Genomic DNA, 20,506 nt, shown 5'->3' with positions numbered 1-20,506 from the left:
AGTTCGATACTCGCCTAAGTTTGAAAAATCTTACCGAGTGGAGAGCAATCCTCCCACTTGGGGGCTTAGCTGCAGTCCAGTACTTGCCTAAGTTCTCTCACTCGGAGGCTTAGCTGTAGTCCGATACTCGCTTAAGTTTTAAAAAATCCTACCGAGTGGAGAGCAATCCTCCCACTCGAGGGGCTTAGCTGCAGTCCAGTACTCGCCTAAGTTCTCTCACTCGGAGGCTTAGCTGCAGTCCAATACTCGCCTAAGTTTGAAAAAATCCTACCGAGTGGAGAGCAATCCTCCCACTCGGGGGCTTAGCTGCAGTCCAGTACTCGCCTAAGTTCGAAACATATCCCTATCCACAAGGACGATGAGGTGCAGGTCGACTGCAACCTTCTCCTTCGGAGCTACAACACAAGTACAATGTACGCTCCATCCCTATCCGCAAGGATGACGAGGTGCAGGTCGACTGCAACCTTCTCTTTCGGAGCTACGGCACAAGTACAACGTACGCTCCATCCCTATCCGCAAGGACGACGAGGTGCAGGTCGACTGCAACCTTCTCTTTTGGAGCTACGGCACAAGTACAACGTGTGCTCCATCCCTATTCACAAGGACAACGAGGTGCAGGTCGACTGCAACCTTCTCCTTCGGAGCTATGACACAAGTACAACATGCGGTCCATCCATATCCGCAAGGACGACGAGGTGCAGGTCGACTGCAACCTTCTCCTTTGGAGCTGCGGCACAAGTACAACGTGCGCTCCATCCCTATCCGCAAGGACGACGAAGCGCAGGTCGACTAGAGCCACCACTTCAGAGCTGCATCTCCAACGCAAAGACTATTCCGAGCAGTGAACAAAGTCCATTCGAAGGCAAAATGCAAGCACATTTGGAGATAAACCAAATTCGAATAAATCCTAAAGTTCCAAGCAGCAAATCCAAAGTATTCGGGCATCAAGCCCGAAGGAGTTTAACGGTTACAACAATCACTTGGCTTTCCGAGGCAAATTTAAAGCAGATTCAAGTCTCATAAGTTTGTTCACTCGGCAGGAGCAGGGCTGGCAGGCTCGACGAATGCGTCCAGGTCGATCCCATTAGTGGTCCGAGTAGCGGTTGCGATGAAAGTCTCCATGAAGGATTGGAAGTCATGCTTTTTGGTGTTAGCGACTTTGATCGCAGCCAGCTTGTCTTCACGAGCCTCCTTGCAATGGACTCACACCAAGGACAGCACCACGTCAGCACCACACCGGGCGGAGGACTTCTTCCATTCTTGCACTCGGTCAGGGATCTCGTTCAGTCGAGCCATCAGGGATTCCAGGTCATTTTGAAGCGTCACCCTTGGCCAAAGCGTTGAGTCGATTCGGGAGACTACCTCCTTCAGGCGCACGAGGTAGCTTGTGGCGCTGGCGATACGGGACTCCAGTCGGAGCACGTTCATTGCAGTTTCGTCACAAACTGGAGAAGCGATAGGGTCCATACCCGTCTCGACCTTTCCAGTTTCCTCGTCGAAGTCTTGGCAGAATTCTGCAGCCAAAAATTAGTGAGTCGACTGAGCAGGATCCGATCGCAAGCATCAACATAGTCGGTTTAAAAGAAATACCTTCCAGCGTGAGATAGAGCTTCTTGGCAAGAGTCCTCAGATAAGCTTCCGTGTCATTCCTCTTGCGGATTGCGGACTCCAGCTTTTCATTCAGGGCAACCTTGTCCTTCTTCAGACTAGTCACTTCACGGTTAGCTTCATTGAGGCAAGATTTCAGTTTGTTCACCTCCCCTTCCAGCGTTCCGACTGAAGCAAGCTTCTGGTCCGCGAGAGCAGTTTTATCTTGGTCTGCTTTTTGCGCGGCGGCGAGGTCCAAGTCCTTCTTCTCCAGAGCCAACTTCATTTTCTCTACAAAAGAAGCAATCAAATCAAACAAGAAGACCAAAGAAATATATTGAAAGTCAGTCGACATCCAGTTACCTTCCATACCAGCAGCTTCGTCTTGAGCTTTCTTCAGATTCTGCTTGGCCAATTCCAAGTCGAGGTTGAGTTGCCTCTGCTTCTCCTCAAGTTCAACAAACTTGGAAATAAGAGTACAAGACTTCTGCAGAAGGCAAAAGATGGGTCAGTCGATAAGATCAAAGGTTGTTTACTTCCGAGTGAATAAAACCTAAAGAAGTTTGCTTAGACCCCAGCCGACTGCACATAGTCGACTGCGGTCTCGAGGGCTACACCCAGCGGGTGCACTTGGCGTGCCCCCGCTGATTAAGACCCAACTCGACCGGTCCGCCCGGACCAAGTTAAAAAAAACTGTTCAGACCACAGTCGACTATCAGCAGTCGACCGCGGTCTCGGGGACTACACCCAGTGGGTGCACTTGGTGTGCCCCGACCGGTTCAGATCCTACTCGACCGGTCCGCCTGAGTCAAGTGGAAGAAAAGAAAAAGAAAGGAAGATAGAACTCAGACCCCAGTCGACTGCCAGCAGTCGACCGCGGTCTCGGGGACTACACCCAGTGGGTGCACTTAGCGTGCCCCCACCGGTTCAGATCCCACTCGCCCAGACCGAGTGGAAGAATGCAACTACCAAAGACAACAAAACACCCAGTGGGTGCTCTGATTCAACGCAAACAACAGGAGATTGTGTAGAAGAAATTTTTTCGGGTAGCATATCCTCATAGAACAAGAGCAGTCGGAAAGTCTACTTACCTGGACATTGGCCCGAAGAGCAGCGCTGGCGTCATAGGTAGCCTGGCTATTCTCATGCACCGTCTTCACCCTCTCCATCATCACGTCAGCCTGTCGGATGGCTTCCACAGCCGCTTCTGACTGGTTGTCCGGGACGATGTAGCTGGTGAAAAAGAGAGCAGACGACCCAGGTGTGTCAGCTTGAAGCTCCGTGGCGTGGAGTTGGACGACTAAAGGAATCACCAGTGTAATCGACGGTGCGGAGTGCTCACTCGACAAGGGTGCAGTGAAGGTTACAGAGGCCCTGCCCGCGTCTTCAGGTTGACGGACAGGTGGTGTTGTTGTTGGCCCTTGCCGAGACATCTTGCCAGCTGCTACCTTCTTGCTCTTCCTGGGCTTAAGAGCCACATCTTCATTGTCATCTGGAAGATCGATGACGTTGGGTGGAGCTGCAAGACAGATCATTCGACCCCAAGTGAACCACTAGAATGCAATCGACCAAGGAATCAAGAACAAGATCATAAGAGTTTCTACCTGGGTTAGAGGTAACCACGTCTTCCATCTCCTCGTCTCGGTACTGGAGAGAAGAGGTTCCTGACGTAGCAGCACTACAAAGACCCGCATCCAGTCGGTTATGTTCTGTTACTTGAGTCAACAAAAAGAACAAGTCAGATGATTACCCGGAGATAGTAGGGACAGTCACTTTGATCCTGGGCGAAGCCTTTGGCAGTTTGGAGGAGGTGGCTTTCGGTGCTTTCGGCGTTGGAGGCGGCACAACTTTGGGATGCTTCGGAGCCTTCTCAATCAGCGTTGGGGAAGACGTCCTGGGACGCTTCGAAGACTGCCCAACCGGCGCGGCCACCAGGCCCGGAGCGCTCGCCGGGTCGTGAGCGTGTTTGGATCTCCTCTCCCTGCGAGGAGGCGAGTCGACCTCTTCGTCATCAGTCGATTCGTCGCTCTCCTCGTCCTCCTCGGCATCCAGGTACCCTTTGTCGCTCCAAGTGACCTGCTCCACAACACACTCACCCTCCCTTGGCTGCGGCTCGGTCTCGTTCCCCGGGAGCCGTGCCGACTTGTGGGGGATCAGTCCCCCCTCCACCAGGTCGTCGAGGTCGTCCTGGCTGATCGTCGAGCGGATCCAGTCGCCCTGGATCTAGCCCGGCGGCAGGCCGGATCTCAACGAGGATCCGCCCCGGCTGGTCCGCTTGCCCTTTGCCTTCGCGGTCGCCTTCTTCGCACGCTCCAGCGCCACCGTCTTATCTTTCCCCATGGGAATGGATTGAGTTCGAGTGAGGGTCCGGCGACGAGAGCAGAAGTGAGCGTGGCGAAGAGGTCGGAGGAAGAAGAAAAGAGAATGGGAGCGCATGGGGCAGAGGCCTGGTCCGGTGCCTTTTATAAGGTCATTCCCCGAGTGACTGACTGGTGGACCCAGACGATCTAAACAAATCCCGCAACAGTCGCGCGCGCAGTACGTGGCAAAAAAGGTGGCGCGGAGATCGAGGAGACTTGCCTAATCCGCCCCGATTACCACGGTCTTGCCCGTCCGGCGCGCTTCCCAAAATTCGAATCCCGCGGAGAGCAGAGCAACTTGCTAGACTGTAAACGTCCTCTACATTATCATTCGGAATTCTACCGTGAAAATTCACTCGACAAAAACCAAGAATGGACCAAGGTGACTGAAAAAGGAGTTGACGTCGTCTCCTCAGTTCATTGTTCCAGAACAAGATATGCTCATAGCATAAAGAATGAGTCGGAAGTGTTCCCAACTCCTTCCTCACTCAAACCCTGATTCATTCGGGGGCTAATGATGAAGCTATGTACCTAGGGTACGGTCATGGATCTATCCAACATACCCTCCTCAAGGGCATCTCTACAAAGAATCAGAAGCAGTCGAAGAGAAACCATCATCCACTCGACCATGAAGATGTGTTCACTCGACCACCTTGAAGACACTCGACCACCAGAAGATGAGAAGCCCTTCACTCCGCAACGGTCTGGGTTTAAGTCATAGCTTTATGGACATTTATAGCACTTTACTTCGGACATTACCATTAACGCTCCTCCTTTATGAACATTGAACCCTGTGTGAAAAGAGGGGAGCTGGGGTCCTAGCGCACTCTATATAAGCCACCCCCTCCTCTGGGACAGGGGTTCGCACTTTTTGTAATTCACACGCATATATCCAGTCGACCGCCTCCGGGCTCCGAGACGTAGGGCTGTTACTTCCTCCGAGAAGGGCCTGAACTCATAAAACTCGTGTGTACAACTCCTCCATAGCTAGGATCTTGCCTCTACATTCCTACCCCCCTATTCTACTGTCAGTCTTAGAACCATGACAGGGGCTACAAGAGCAAAGATCCACCCGCGGCAAGCCAAGGTTGCCGGGGGCTGCATATTCAGATAAGTTCTCTATCCCTTATCATGTGTTTCGTTATGAACTGAGGTATGTGAAACCTCGTTTTATCCTTAGGCTACCGTGCTACCCTCATTCCGGATCCTAGGACTCGTTTCCTGGGACCGAATTGGTCGTAGTCGCGGCAGCAAGGAAATGAAACGAAGAGCCTAAGCCCACCTCATCCCTGCCTCCGCCAAGGGCGTGAGAAAGGTCGAGCGAAGTGGGGGGACGACAAGGCCTGTTGCCGGGCAGGAAAACGTTTACCTTAAAGGTAACAAGGATTTACTCCTTGTCGTGGGTTTTACCTACGAACGGAAAACCCAGCAAACATCCCTTTTTCATTAAAAAAACATATCGTACATGTACAGTTATACGAAATGAAAAACATGAACAAAGGGATTACAAGTTCTAAAGTTAACAAAGGCCCGAAGGCTTACAAGACTAAAAAGAGATAAGATGCCCGTAATACCTTTCTTGTCTCTCTCCTCAGGAAATGGAACAAGAAAGCAGAAGGGCAAAAGGGGCGCCTAGGCGAGCTACGAGTGGCATAAGACACCAAGAGGACATCTTGGTGGCCGTCCAAGGGCTGGATGGTGATGGCGGCGTTGGAGGCAGAGCTCGAAGACGATGCGGCAGGACGTCGGTACGCGACGAAGGCGTCGGTGCCCGCGTACTCCGACTTGATGGCCTTGCCGCCCGCCCTCTTCCTCTTCCACAGCCTCCCAACGCCAGCCGCCCAAGGAGACGACCCCAAGAAGTTGAAGGAGCCGGCGACGCGGATGATGGGGTCGCCAGTGCCGCTCAGAGCGGCACCCGACGCCTAATCAGACCCGTCATCCTGCCACCCGCTAGCCTCGTTGTCGCTGCCGCTGTCCTCCTCGCCGCTCTCGCTCGAGGAGGAATCTTCATCGTCAGAAGAGCTCTCCACGCAGCACCTTACGCGAGTCCCGAAGTGCCCGAAGATCTTGACAGAGAGGAGGCCATCCTCCATTAGTTTGAAATGGAGAGTGAGCCCATCCATCAAGCAGTGGAGGCAAGCGAAGGTTTTCCACCCTCGGTGGAGATACATGACCTGAGGGGCGGGGAACTCGACGTCGGCCCATGTGCCGCCATTCCCACAGCCCCTCATATGCAACCGCAACGCCTGCGGCGGATCCAGCTCCATCTCCCGTGCGAATGGAGTTGGGAGGCGAAGGCGGCGACGCGGTGGCTGGCGCAGCCTGACGAAGAATTCGCAGGGGTTGTCTCCTGCATGGCCCTCCATCGGAGGAGGAGCTGCTGGCGGAGGAGAGGCTGATCTACCGCCCCATCCTCCCCTTCCCCGAGCACCGCGACCTCTGCCCCGGCCTCACCCACGGTGTCGCCCCCTCCCCCTTCCCCTCGCGGCCGACTCTGCCAACACGGGCTCAGGGGGAAGAGAGGCGCGTTGTCAAGCGGCGACCCTCGCCGCCATCGTCGAAGGACCGGGATTCCCTTTCTCCATGGTGGATGAAAGGAAGGAGCGGAAGCGAAGAGAGGTAGAAGATAGAAGAATGCGGGATGCCATCCCCCTTCACCCTCTTTATAAAGGAACGGGGTTGGGGCTCGGCCGCCCCGCTCGGCCAATCAAGACACAAGAGGTGCAGGGAACCAAGACCGACCTGCCGCCCCAACCAGCGACGGCCCGGTTTCCCGCCTCCACTGTTTGCCACCCCGAGCGCATGAAAGACGCGTGGCAGACGTGTAGATCCCAGGGGACGGGTGAGGCGATCACTCGCCACCCCGTAATCAAGGGAGTGGACGCCTTGAAGACTCATACAGTAAATGAGCCGTGCCTCCACGCCTCCCTCCCTTTATGGGGAAGGCGCGAGCCGCCCCTTTACTGCAATGTGACGCATGCGTGTGAAAACCGCTCCACGCATGCCGCCTACGTCATGCACACCCCTCCACCCCGCGTCGCGCGCGCGGGTCGTGGGAGGCACAACACGCGAAAAAATTTACCGCGGTAAAAACCGCCCCGCCTGCCCACGCACCGTCTTGGGCCTGACCCAACAACGTGTCGCGCTTATGTGTGGCTCAGGCCTGGGGGCTCCTGTCGGTGTACAAAACTAGGGGCACATTTTTGTACCCCTTTTCCTGTGCACGGGCAGTCAGAGCCGCGCCCGTGACCACACAAGCAGAGGAAGGGAGGTAAGCCAAGGTAAGATTGAAGCCCGACGAAGCAAAAGCAACGACAAGGACCAAGGCCACAAAGATCAGATGGGCAAAGCAGGTTTCCCCGGCAAGGACCCTTGCTGGGGCAGCTCGCCCACGCCAGCCGAGCGAGCCACCCTCGAGCCCACCAACACTTGGCAAATGCACTGGACAGGGCTCGGGAGGCACCTCTGTGGTGGCATGCAGATCTTCGTGAAGACAAAGAATAGTTAAGATCAAATGAGGATAGGAAGGCAACCTTCCTCACCGAAGAATCTCACAAGACCCCCGGTGAGATCCTTGCCGGGGACGCCTACACGCCACGGCAAGACCCTTGCCGGGTGGCCCTCGCCAAGGGCACCAGCAGGGCCACCATCAGGCCCGCACCAGCCAAGTCTCCGCCGCCGTTCGCATGCAGCTGCTGACACAACCAGCTGGGCACGCACCTGCGTGGCGACATGCAACCCTTCATGGAGGCTCCACCACCGCGCCACCTCAGCTGCCTGCCTACCTACATGGCACCGCATGCATCGCTGGCCAGGGCGCGTGTCGAAGCTTGGAGGAGCAGAAACGGATGGGACGAGCCCCGCCCCCGCCCCTGATAAAGTGGAGGGACACCTAAGCCTCGCATTTAATGCGCTTTGTCCTGTAATACCAGGATAACCTCGCAACACTGTTGCCTTTCCGCCTCCTGTCTGCCACTGTGGCGACCGCTTTTTCTATAAAAGGAGGCCCAAGGCGACGAGGGGAGGGATTCGGAATTTTTGAGCTCGTTACACCCGTAGCTAGTTCAAGAACTCAGGATACATCCACCAAAGCAGGACTAGGGTTTTACGCATCCTCGCGGCCCGAACCTGGATAAACGAACCGCGTGCTCTCTGTTAGACCCGCTCTTCTCTCAACCCCGCGCCCCGCAACCGCAGTAGGGATTCTTGTGATCCCATAGGTGTCATTTCCCACCGACACCTAGGGTGAAATGGATCGGCATGCACAAGCTGGCAGAGCGGAGAATACTCGAGTCTTTAGAGAAAGAAGATATTATCCATGGTGATATTGATGACATGATGGACAGAAGGTTGGGTGCTGTCTTCATGCCTCATGGTCTTGGGCACTTGCTTGGAATTGACGCGCATGATCCCGGAGGCTACCCCGAGGGTTTAGAGAGACCGGAGGAGCCGGGATTGAGATCCTTGCGCACCACAAGAGAGCTTAAAGAAGGCATGGTTATTACGGTCGAGCCGGGATGTTACTTCATTGACGCTTTGCTGAGGCAGGCCAGGAATGATCCAATTTGCTCAGAGTTCTTCAACTGGGAAAAGATACAAATATACAGAAGCTCTGGTGGTGTTCGCATTGAAAGTAATGTGTATGTGACGGCACAAGGATGCACGAACCTCACGAACTGCCCTCAAGAGATCTGCGAAATAGAAGCGGTAATGGCTGGCGCAGCATGGCATTCACGTGATTCCTGTTCCACTACGACAATAACAGAGAATGGCCTTCCCAAGTCCTAAGCACTTCAATTCGTCATGCCCTTGAGAGAAAAAAGATAACAATAATAATTTTATGAAATATAGGGTACTTTTTTGCCGAATAAATATAGGGTACTTTGATAAACAGAGAGCCTCTCACAAGTTGTTGGCTGGTTTGGGATTTTTATTACTCCATCTATATTGAAATACTTGTAGTTGGGGGAAACAATACAGAGGGAGTATAATATAGGATAGACTAAGATTCGTTCTAACTTGTATTATACTCAAAGAATATTATGTACTTCTATATATATGCCCACGAGGCTCGAGTAATACAATAAACAATTCCAAGCTATCATGCATACATCCTCTTCTAGCTTTATCATGTATGCATCCTCTTCAAACTTTTCAGTTAGAAAAGTTTTTCATCTGCCATATATCGTAGTCAAAATATGTAGCTGTTAGCAGTTCTCTCCACTCTCCCACGCACTGCATGCATCTACCCACGATCCCATGCACGTACTAGAGCTGCTCTCTCTCTCTCTCTCTCTCTCTCTCTCTCTCTCTCTCTCTCTCTCTATTGTACTGGCGCTCCGCGCCCCTATTGTAGTGGCACCCCGCGCTCTTGGCAATGGCAATGGCAGCACCTAAGTGCTTTGCTCTTCCTCTCCACCGATCCACATGGTATCAGATGCTGGTTTTCTCCTTCGTCGCTGAACCACTCTTCCGCTGCCTCTCCAACTCCCCAGAACCGCCATGGCATCTCCCACTCCCCCACCTCCTCCTCCTCTCGGCAGCGGCCCTGGAACCGGTGACGCCCCGTGACACGTCCATTTTGCATCATGCTTTTATATCAATATTTATTGCATTATGGGCTGTTATTACACATTATGTCACAATACTTATGCCTATTCTCTCTTATTTTACAAGGTTTACATAAAGAGGGAGAATGCCGGCAGCTGGGATTCTGGGCTGGAAAATGAGAAAATATTAGAGACCTATTCTGCATTGCTCCAAAAGTCCTGAAACTTCACGGAAGATGTTTTCCAAATATATAAAAAATACTAAGAGCAAGAACTTCACCAGGGGGGCCACACCCTGCCCACGGGGGTGGGGGGCGCGCCCCCTACCTCGTGGCCCCCCTGGTGGCCCTCTGGTGACCATCTTCTGCTATATGGAGTCTTTCGATGGGAAAAAATCATAAGCCATCTTCTTAGACGAAACTCCGCCTCCACGAGGTGGAACCTTGGTGGAACCAATCTAGGGCTCTGGCCGACCTGTTCTGCCGAGGAAACTTCCCTCCCGGAGGGGGAAATCATCGCCATCATCATCACCAATGCTCCTCTCATCGGGAGAGGGAAATCTCCATCAACATCTTCATCAGCACCATCTCATCTCAAAACCCTAGTTCATCTCTTGTATCCAATTCTTGTCTCCAAGTCCGGGATTGGTGCTAGTAGGTTGCTAGTAGTGTTAATTACTCCTTGTAGTTGATGCTAGTTGGTTTAATTGGTGGAAGATCATATGTTCAGATCCTATATGCATATTAATACCCCTCTGATTATGAACATGTTTATGCTTTGTGAGTAGTTACTTTTGTCCCTGAGGACATGGGAGAAGTCTTGCTATTAGTAGTCATGTGAATTTGGTATTCGTTCGATATTTTGATGAGATGTATGTTGTCTCTCCTCTAGTGGTGTTATGTGAACGTCGACTACATGACACTTCACCATTATTTGGGCCTAGAGGAAGGCATTGGGAAGTAATAAGTAGATGATGGGTTGCTAGAGTGACAGAAGCTTAAACCCCAGTTTATGCGTTGCTTCGCAAGGGGCTGATTTGGATCCATATGTTTCATGCTATGGTTAGGTTTACCTTAATACTTTTGTTGTAGTTGCGGATGCTTGTAATAGAGGTTAATCATAAGTGGGATGCTTTTACAAGTAAGGGCAACACTCGAGCACCGGTCCACCCACATACCAAATTATCAAAGTACCGAATGCGAATCATATGAACGCGATGAAAACTAGCTTGACGATATTCCCATGTGTCCTCGGGAGCGCTTTACATCATATAAGAGTTTGTCCAGGCTTATCCTTTGCTACAAAAAGGATTGGGACACCTTGCTGCACCTTATTTACTTTTGTTACTTGTTGCTCGTTACAAATTATCTTATCACAAAACTATCTGTTACCACTTAATTCAGTACTTGCAGAGAATACCTTGCTGGAAACCGCTTGCCATTTCCTTCTGCTCCTCGTTGGGTTTGACATTCTTACTTATCGAAAGGACTACCTTAGATCCCCTATACTTGTGGGTCATCAAGACTCTTTTTTGGTGCCGTTGCCGGGGAGTGAAGCGCCTTTGGTAGGTGGAATTTGGTAAGGAAAAATTTATATAGTGCGCTGAAATTTACCGTCACTTGTTACCATGGAAGGTAATCCTTTGAGGGGCTTGTTCGGGGTATCTTCACCCTGACCAGTAGAGCAAAGAGTTGCTCCTCAACCTACTGAACCTACTGAAAATGAAAATGAAAATGAAAAATGCTTGCTTTGAAGTTCAAACTGCTAGCTAATCCTTTTTTAGGAGATGGAACAAAACATCCTGATGAACATTTGATATATGTGGATGAAGTTTGTGGATTATTTAAGCTTGCAGGTGTACCCGGAGATGTTGTTAAGAAGAATATCTTCCCTTTATCTTTGAGGGGAGATGCATCGACATGGTATAGGCTATGTGATGATATGATGTCTTGGAATTACAAACGATTGAAATTGGAATTTCATCAGAAGTTTTATCCTATGCACCTTGTTCATCGTGATCGCAATTATATATATAATTTTTGGCCTCGCGAAGGAGAAAGCATCGCTCAAGCTTGGGGGAGCCTTAAATCAATGTTATATTCATGCCACAATCATGAGCTCTCAAGAGAAATGATTATTCAAAATTTTTATGCTCGGCTTTCTGGTAACAATCGCACCATGCTTGATACTTCTTGTGCTGGCTCTTTTATGATGAAGACTATTGAATTCAAATGGGATTTATTGGAAAGAATTAAACGCAACTCTGAAGATTGGGACCTCGACAATGGTAAGGAGTCAGGTATGACACCTAGTTTTGATTATGTTAAATCTTTTATGGATACCGATATTTTTCATAAATTTAGCACTAAATATGGACTTGACTCTGAGATAGTAGCTTCTTTCTGTGAATCTTTTGCTGCTTATGTTGATCTCCCAAAGGAGAAGTGGTTTAAATATCATCCTCCCATAGAAGTAAAAGTAGCTGCACCTATTAAAGTTGAAGAAAAGACTATCACTTATAATGATCCTATTGTTCCTACTTCTTATGTTGAGAAACCACCTTTCCCTGTTAGGATAAAGGATCATGCTAAAGCTTCAACTGTGGTTCGTAAAAGCAATATTAAAACATATACACCTCCTAAGCAAGTTAAAGTTGAACCTAATATTGCCATTGTTAAAGATCTCTTGTCTGATAATATAGATGGGCATGTTATTTATTTGTGTAATGAAACTGCTAGAATTGCTAAACCCCGTGATAAAGATAAACCTAGACCTGTGGTAGGCATGCCTATTATTTCTGCTAAAATAGGAGATCATTGTTATCATGGCTTATGTGATATGGTGCTAGTGCTAGTGCAATACCTTATTCCTTATACAAAGAAGTTATGCATGATATTACACCTGCTGAGATGGAAGATATTAATGTCACAATTAAACTTGCCAATAGAGATACTATTTCACCAATGGGAATTGTTAGAGATGTTGAAGTCTTGTGTGGGAAAACTAGATATCCTGCTGATTTTCTTGTTCTTGGTTCCCCACAACATAGCTTTTGTCCCATTATATTTGGTAGACCCTTCTTGAACACTGTTAATGCTACCATAGATTGCAAAAGAGATGTTGTTACTATCGGTTTAGATGATATGACTCATGAATTTAATTTTTCTAAATTTAGTAGACAACACCGTGAAGAAGAATTACCTAGTAAGGATGAAATTATTGGTCTCGCTTCTATTGTCGTACCTCCTAGTGATCCTTTAGAACAATATTCGCTAGACCATGAAAAGGATATATTTATGAATGAAAGAAGGGAATTAGATGAAGTATTCTTTAAACAGGAACCTATTCTGAAAAACAATTTACCTATTGAAATCCTAGGGGATCCTCCTCCACCCATGGGTGATCCCGTGTTTGAGCTTAAACTGTTACCTGATACTCTTAAATATGCTTATCTTGATGAGAAAAAGATATATCATGTTATTATTAGTGTTAACCTTTCAGAGCATGAAGAAGAGAGATTATTGAAAACTCTGAAGAAGCACCGTGCTGCTATTGGGTATACTCTTGATGATCTTAAGGGCATTAGTCCCACTCTATGTCAACATAAAATTAATTTGGAAGAAGATGCTAAACCAGTTCGTGATCATCAACACCGGCTGAATCCTAAAATGAAAGAAGTGGTAAGAAAGGAGATACTAAAGCTCCTTGAGGCAGGTATAATTTATCCCGTTGCTGATAGTCAGTGGGTAAGCCCTGTCCATTGTGTCCCTAAGAAGGGAGATATTACTGTTGTTCCTAATGATAAAGATGAATTGATTCCTCAAAGAATTATTACAGGTTATAGGATGGTAATTGATTTCTGCAAATTAAATAAGGCTACTAAAAAAGATCATTACCCCTTACCTTTTATCGATCAAATGCTAGAAAAATTATCTAAACATACACATTTTTGCTTTCTAGATGGTTATTCTGGTTTCTCTCAAATACCTGTGTCAGCCAAAGATCAATCAAAGACTACTTTTACATGCCCTTTTGGTACTTTTGCTTATAGATGTATGCCTTTTGGTTTATGTAATGCACCTGCTACCTTTCGAAGATGCATGATGGCTATATTCTCTGACTTTTGTGAAAAGATTTGTGAGGTTTCATGGACGACTTTTCCGTCTATGGATCTTCTTTTGATGATTTCTTGAGCAACCTTGATCGAGTTTTGCAGAGATGTGAAGAAACTAATCTTGTCTTGAATTGGGAAAAGTGCCACTTTATGGTTAATGAAGGTATTGTCTTGGGGCATAAAGTTTCTGAAAGAGGTATTGAAGTTGATAAAGCCAAGGTTGATGCTATTGAAAAGATGCCATGTCCCAAGGACATCAAAGGTATAAGAAGTTTCCTTGGTCATGCCGGTTTTTATAGGAGGTTCATTAAGGACTTCTCAAAAATTTCTCTGCCTCTGACTAATTTATTACAAAAAGATATACCGTTTGTCTTTGATGATGATTGTGTAGAAGCATTTGAAATACTTAAGAAAGCATTGATTTCTGCACCTATTGTTCAGCCACCTGATTGGAATTTACCCTTTGAAATTATGTGGGATGCTAGTGATTATGCTGTAGGTGCTATTCTAGGACAAAGAGTTGATAAGAAACTAAATGTTATTCAATATGCTAGTAAAACTCTAGATAATGCTCAAATAAATTATGCTACTACTGAAAAAGAATTCTTAGCAGTTGTATTTGCTTGTGATAAGTTTAGACCTTATATTGTTGATTCTAAAGTAACTATTCACACTGATCATGCTGCTATTAAATATCTTATGGAAAAGAAAGATGCTAAACCTAGACTTATTAGATGGGTTCTCTTACTACAAGAATTTGATTTGCATATTGTTGATAGAAAAGGAGCTGAGAACCCCGTTGCAGACAACTTGTCTAGGTTAGAAAATGTGCTTGATGACCCACTACCTATTGATGATAGCTTCCCTGATGAGCAATTAAATGTCATAAATGCCTCTCATACTGCTCCATGGTATGCTGATTATGCTAATTACATTGTTGCTAAGTTTATACCACCTAGTTTCACATACCAGCAAAAGAAAAAGTTCTTCTATGATTTGAGGCATTACTTTTGGGATGACCCACATCTTTATAAAGAAGGAGTAGATGGTTTTATTAGACGTTGTGTACCTGAGCATGAACAGGAACAAATCCTACGCAAGTGTCACTCCGAAGCTTATGGAGGACACCATGCTGGAGATAGAACTGCACATAAGGTACTGCAATCTGGTTTTTATTGGCCTACTCTCTTCAAGGATGCCCCGTAAGTTTGTCTTATCTTGTGATGAATGACAAAGAATTGGTAATATTAGTAGACGTCAAGAAATGCCTATGAATTATTCACTTGTTATTGAACCATTTGATGTTTGGGGCTTTGACTATATGGGACCTTTTCCTTCCTCTAATGGTTATACACATATTTTAGTTGCTGTGGATTACGTTCTAAGTGGGTAGAAGCTATTCCAACTAGTAGTGCTGATCATAACACTTCTATTAAAATGCTTAAAGAAGTTATTTTTCCAAGATTTGGAGTCCCTAGATATTTAATGACTGATGGTGGTTCACATTTTATTCATGGCGCTTTTCGTAAAATGCTTGCTAAATATGATGTTAATCATAGAATTGCATCTCCTTATCACCCTCAGTCTAGTGGTCAAGTAGAATTGAGTAATAGAGAACTCAAATTGATTTTGCAAAAGACTGTTAATAGGTCTAGAAAGAATTGATCCAAGAAACTTGATGATGCATTATGGGCCTATAGAACTGCATATAAAAATTCTATGGGTATGTCTCCGTATAAACTGGTCTATGGAAAAGCATGTCACTTACCTCTCGAACTAGAACACAAGGCTTATTGGGCTATTAAAGAACTTAATTATGATTTTAAACTTGCCGGTGAGAAGAGGTTATTTGATATTAGCTCACTTGATGAATGGAGAACCCAAGCCTACGAAAATGCCAAGTTGTTTAAAGAAAAAGTTAAAAGATGGCATGACAAAAGGATACAAAAGCGCGAGTTTAATGTAGGTGATTATGTATTGCTATACAACTCTCGTTTAAGATTTTTTGCAGGAAAACTTCTCTCTAAATGGGAAGGTCCTTACGTTATCGAGGAGGTCTACCGTTCCGGTGCCATAAAAATCAACAACTTCGAAGGCACAAATCCGAAGGTGGTGAATGGTCAAAGAATTAAACATTATATCTCAGGTAATCCCATAAATGTTGAAACCAATGTTATTGAAACCGTAACCCTGGAGTAATACATAAGGGACACTTTCCAGAACATTTCAGACTCCGAAAAGGAATAGGTATGTGGTACGGTAAGTAAACCGACTCCACAACAGTTTTTAGGCAATATTTCTCCGTTTTGGAATATTTAGAAAAATAGAAAAATAAGCAGCAGTCCGGGAAGGACACGAGGCCTCCACGAGGGTGGAGGGCGCGCCCTACCCTACTGGGCGCGCCCCTACCTTGTGGGCACCTCGTGTGCTCTCCGGACTCCATTTTCGTACACGACACGTATTTTGATCGGTAAAAATTCATTATATAATCTCCCGGGGGCTTTGACTCCCGTATCATGCAAAAATCTCATGTCTTTGTTTCGAGCTGTTTTTCTGACAGATCTAGATTATCATGACGTCTCCAAGTGCCCACAAGGACAAGTTCTTCGAGAAGGTCATCAACCCTTACCTCGCGGAGGTGCAGCGACACCCTCAAACCATTGAGATGCGTGATGGGTTGCGGCACATCCGTGATGCTGAGGGACCGAAGGGGACCAGAAGCGTGGAGGCGAGGCTCGAAGCAATGGAGCAACAAGTTTTCAAGTGTCAGGGGATGGTGGAGCGTGGACTCAACTCCAACCACATGATGATCGCAGAGTTCACCAACAAACACAAGCCGGATGCCGACAACATCGGGGAGACCATCTTCAAGCTTCATGAGAAAATCGAGCACCTTCAAGCTCAAATCTATGACCTGCAAAACCAAAACTGTGAGTATGAATATAGATTCAAAAGGATGAGTTTGGCTGTAGATTTGAGGATCCCAGAGACTCGATCGTCCTTCTGTGATGGTGAGCCTATGCCTTGGAAGAAGGACGAAAAGCCTACGCCATCAACAAAACCACCACCGTCTCCACCAACAAAGAAGAATTGAGTATCTGGTATGGGCACTCCACTTGGCAACTGCCAAGTTTGGGAGAGTGCCCCGGTATCGTATTGCCATCACTTTTATCTTTACCGTTTTCCTTAGTTCGATCCTTTTGTTAATATCTTGATCTAGTAGAATAAAAGTTAGTATGATTTAGTTGTGAGTTTTGCTTTATTATTCTTCTACGTAATCAAGTCCGTGAGCTATATAATAAAGATTAGTGTTGAGTCAAGGGCTTGATTATTTTGCCATGATCCTAAAGGAATAAAAGAAAAGAGAAAGAAATAAAAGAAACAAAGAGATCATATGAGTCTTATGGAGAGTAATGAGCTCACATAGAAAGAGTATGATGAATAAAAGTTGTTGAGAGTTGACAAACACAGTTTTGGTCATCGCTGCAATTAATAGGAAGTAATAAATAAAGAGAGGTCCTCACATATAAATATACTATCTTGGACATCTTTTATGATTGTGAGCACTCATTAAAATATGACATGTTAAAGAGTTGACATTGGCCAAGGAAGACAACGTAATGGGTTATGTTTTCTTACATCTGAGATAAATTATATCGTCTTGGATCTTCCAACATGATGAGCTTGCCTTTCCCCCTCATGCTAGCCAAATTCATTGCACCAAGTAGAGATACTACTTGTGCTTTCAAATACCCTTAAACCAGTCTTGCCATAAGAGTCCACCATATCTACCTATGGATTGAGTGAGATCCATCAAGTAAGTTGTCATTGGTGCAAGCAATAAAAATTGCTCTCCAAATATGTATGGTTGATTGGTGTGGAGGAAATAAGCTTTATACAAGCGTGTGATATGGAAGTAATAAAAGCGACAGACTGCATAATAAAGGTCCATATCACAAGTGGCAATATAAAGTGACGTTCTTTCGCATTAAGATTTTGTGCATCCAACCATAAAAGTGCATGACAACCTCTGCTTCCCTCTGCGAAGGGCCTATCTTTTACTTTTATCTCCTACATTGCATAACAGTCATGGTGATCTTCACCCTTCCTTTTTACATTTTATCCTTTGGCAAGCACAGTATGTTGGAAAGATCCTGGTATATATGGCTAATTGGATGTGAGTTTTCATGAACTATTATTGTTGACATTATCCTTGAGGTAAAACGTTGGGAGGCAAAACTATAAGCCCCTATCTTTCTCTGTGTACGATTAAAACTCCATACCCATAAGTATTGTGTGAGTGTCAGCAATTGTGAAAGATTATATGATAGTTGAGTATGTGGACTTGCTGAAAAGCTCTTATACATTGACTCTTTCCTATGTTATGATAAATTGCAATTGCTTCAATGACTGAGATTGTAGTTTGTTAGTTTTCAATGAAGTTTACGATTCATACTTGATATTGTGATTGAATTATTACTCTAGCATTAGATACTATATGACAAAGAATTATATGAGTTGTTGTTCTAAGAATGATCATGATGCCCTCATGTCCATATTTTATTTTTATCGACACCTCTATCTCTAAACATGTGGACATATTTTTCGACTTCGGCTTTTCGCTTGAGGACAAGCGAGGTCTAAGCTTGGGGGAGTTGATACGTCCATTTTGCATCATGCTTTTATATCAATATTTATTGCATTATGGGCTGTTATTACACATTATGTCACAATACTTATGCCTATTCTCTCTTATTTTACAAGGTTTACATAAAGAGGGAGAATGCCGGCAGCTGGGATTCTGGGCTGGAAAAGGAGCAAATATTAGAGACCTATTCTGCACAGCTCCAAAAGTCCAGAAACTTCACGGAAGATGTTTTCCAAATATATAAAAAATACTGAGAGCAAGAACTTCACCAGGGGGGCCACACCCTGCCCACGAGGGTGGGGGTCGCGCCCTACCCCCTGGGCACGCCCCCTACCTCGTGGGTCCCCTGGTGGCCCTCTGGTGGCCATCTTCTGCTATATGGAGTCTTTCGATGGGGAAAAAAATCATAAGCCATCTTCTCGGACGAAACTCCGCCGCCGCGAGGTGGAACCTTGGTAGAACCTATCTAGGGCTCTGGCGGAGCTGTTCTGCCATGGAAACTTCCCTCCCAGAGGGGGAAATCATCGCCATCATCATCATCAACGCTCCTCTCATCGGGAGAGGGAAATCTCCATCAACATCTTCATCAGCACCATCTCATCTCAAAACCCTAGTTCATCTCTTGTATCCAATTCTTGTCTCCAAGTCCGGGATTGGTGCTAGTAGGTTGCTAGTAGTGTTAATTACTCCTTGTAGTTGATGCTAGTTGGTTTAATTGGTGGAATATCATATGTTCAGATCCTATATGCATATTAATACCACTCTGATTATGAACATGTTTATGCTTTGTGAGTAGTTACTTTTGTTCCTGAGGACATGGGAGAAGTCTTGCTATTAGTAGTCATGTGAATTTGGTATTTGTTCGGTATTTTGATGAGATGTATGTTGTCTCTCCTCTAGTGGTGTTATGTGAACGTCGACTACATGACACTTCACCATTATTTGGGCCTAGAGGAAGGCATTGGGAAGTAATAAGTAGATGATGGGTTGCTAGAGTGATAGAAGCTTAAACCCTAGTTTATGCGTTGCTTCGTAAGGGGCTGATTTGGATCCATATGTTTCATGCTATGGTTAGGTTTACCTTAATACTTTTGTTGTAGTTGCGGATGCTTGCAATAGAGGTTAATCATAAGTGGGATGCTTGTCCAAGTAAGGGCAGCACCCGAGCACCGGTCCACCCACATACCAAGTTATCAAAGTACCGAACACGAATCATATGAACGCGATGAAAACTAGCTTGACGATATTCCAATGTGTCCTCGAGAGCGCTTTACATCATATAAGAGTTTGTCCAGGCTTATCCTTTGCTATAAAAAGGATTGGGCCACCTTGCTGCACCTTATTTACTTTTGTTACTTGTTGCTCGTTACAAATTATCTTATCACAAAACTATCTGTTACCACTTATTTCAGTACTTGCAGAGAATACCTTGCTAGAAACCGCTTATCATTTCCTTCTGCTCCTCGTTGGGTTCGACACTCTTACTTATCGAAAGGACTACGATAGATCCCCTATACTCGTGGGTCATCACCCCGCGCACACCTGCCACGCCGGTCTCCTCCTCCTCCACCCAGACACTGCTGACGCCGGCTGCACTCGTTCGTGGACCGCTCTTCCTGCTGGACCTGACCGCGTCGTCCTCCACGGGTGTTCGCGACCTCTCCCCCCTCGCCGATGTCTTCATCAACCAGAAGGTCCTACTCATCCTCGGCCTGAACCCGCCAAACTTCTCCCAATGGCGTACTCTGTTTGAGGTTACCTTCCAGAAGTACGCCGTCCTCGACCACATCTCCGGCGCGCCTCGCCCCACTGATCCGGTGTGGCTGCAAGACAACGCGCACATCGTGTCGTGGCTCTACAACCGCATTAGCCCAGAGGTGTTCGGGCTCGTACACCAGCACGGCGCCACCGCCGGTGAGGTCTGGGCCGCCATCTGCAGCCTCTTTGTGGAGAACCGCGAGCATCAGGTGGTTTTCCAGGCCACCGAGTTCCGGCGGCTCGAGCAGGGGTCCTCGTCGATCCTCACCTACTTCGCCCGGCTCAAGGAGTGCGCCGACCGGCTCGCCGACCTCGGCTCTCCCGTCGACGATCGTGATCAGGTGCTCAACATGATTCGTGGCCTTCACCCCCGTTTCCGTTATGCCGTGCCCATCCTCACCATGCAGAGCCCCTTCCCCTCCCTCCTTTGCTGTCGTGCCTTCCTCCTCCTTGAGGAGGGCCGGCAGTCCACCGACCACAACACAGA

General features: G+C 46.9%; 1 protein-coding gene across 1 annotated transcript in view; it reads left to right on the top strand.

Annotated features, from left to right (window-relative positions):
- Positions 1 to 20,506, top strand: part of LOC119352088 (xaa-Pro dipeptidase-like) — a 34,697-nt gene that overhangs the window by 11,428 nt on the left and 2,763 nt on the right. The window contains exons 2-3 of the mRNA XM_037618827.1: positions 8,194 to 8,685; positions 19,768 to 20,360. Of these exons, the coding sequence (XP_037474724.1) occupies positions 8,194 to 8,685; positions 19,768 to 20,360 (1,085 nt within the window). The remainder of the gene's footprint in view (positions 1 to 8,193; positions 8,686 to 19,767; positions 20,361 to 20,506) is intronic.

The sequence above is a fragment of the Triticum dicoccoides genome, chromosome 1A (genome assembly GCF_002162155.2).
Source record: "Triticum dicoccoides isolate Atlit2015 ecotype Zavitan chromosome 1A, WEW_v2.0, whole genome shotgun sequence".
Taxonomy (NCBI): domain Eukaryota; kingdom Viridiplantae; phylum Streptophyta; class Magnoliopsida; order Poales; family Poaceae; genus Triticum; species Triticum dicoccoides.
Note: the sequence above shows the minus strand (reverse complement) of the source record. Positions and strands in the feature narration are given on the sequence as shown.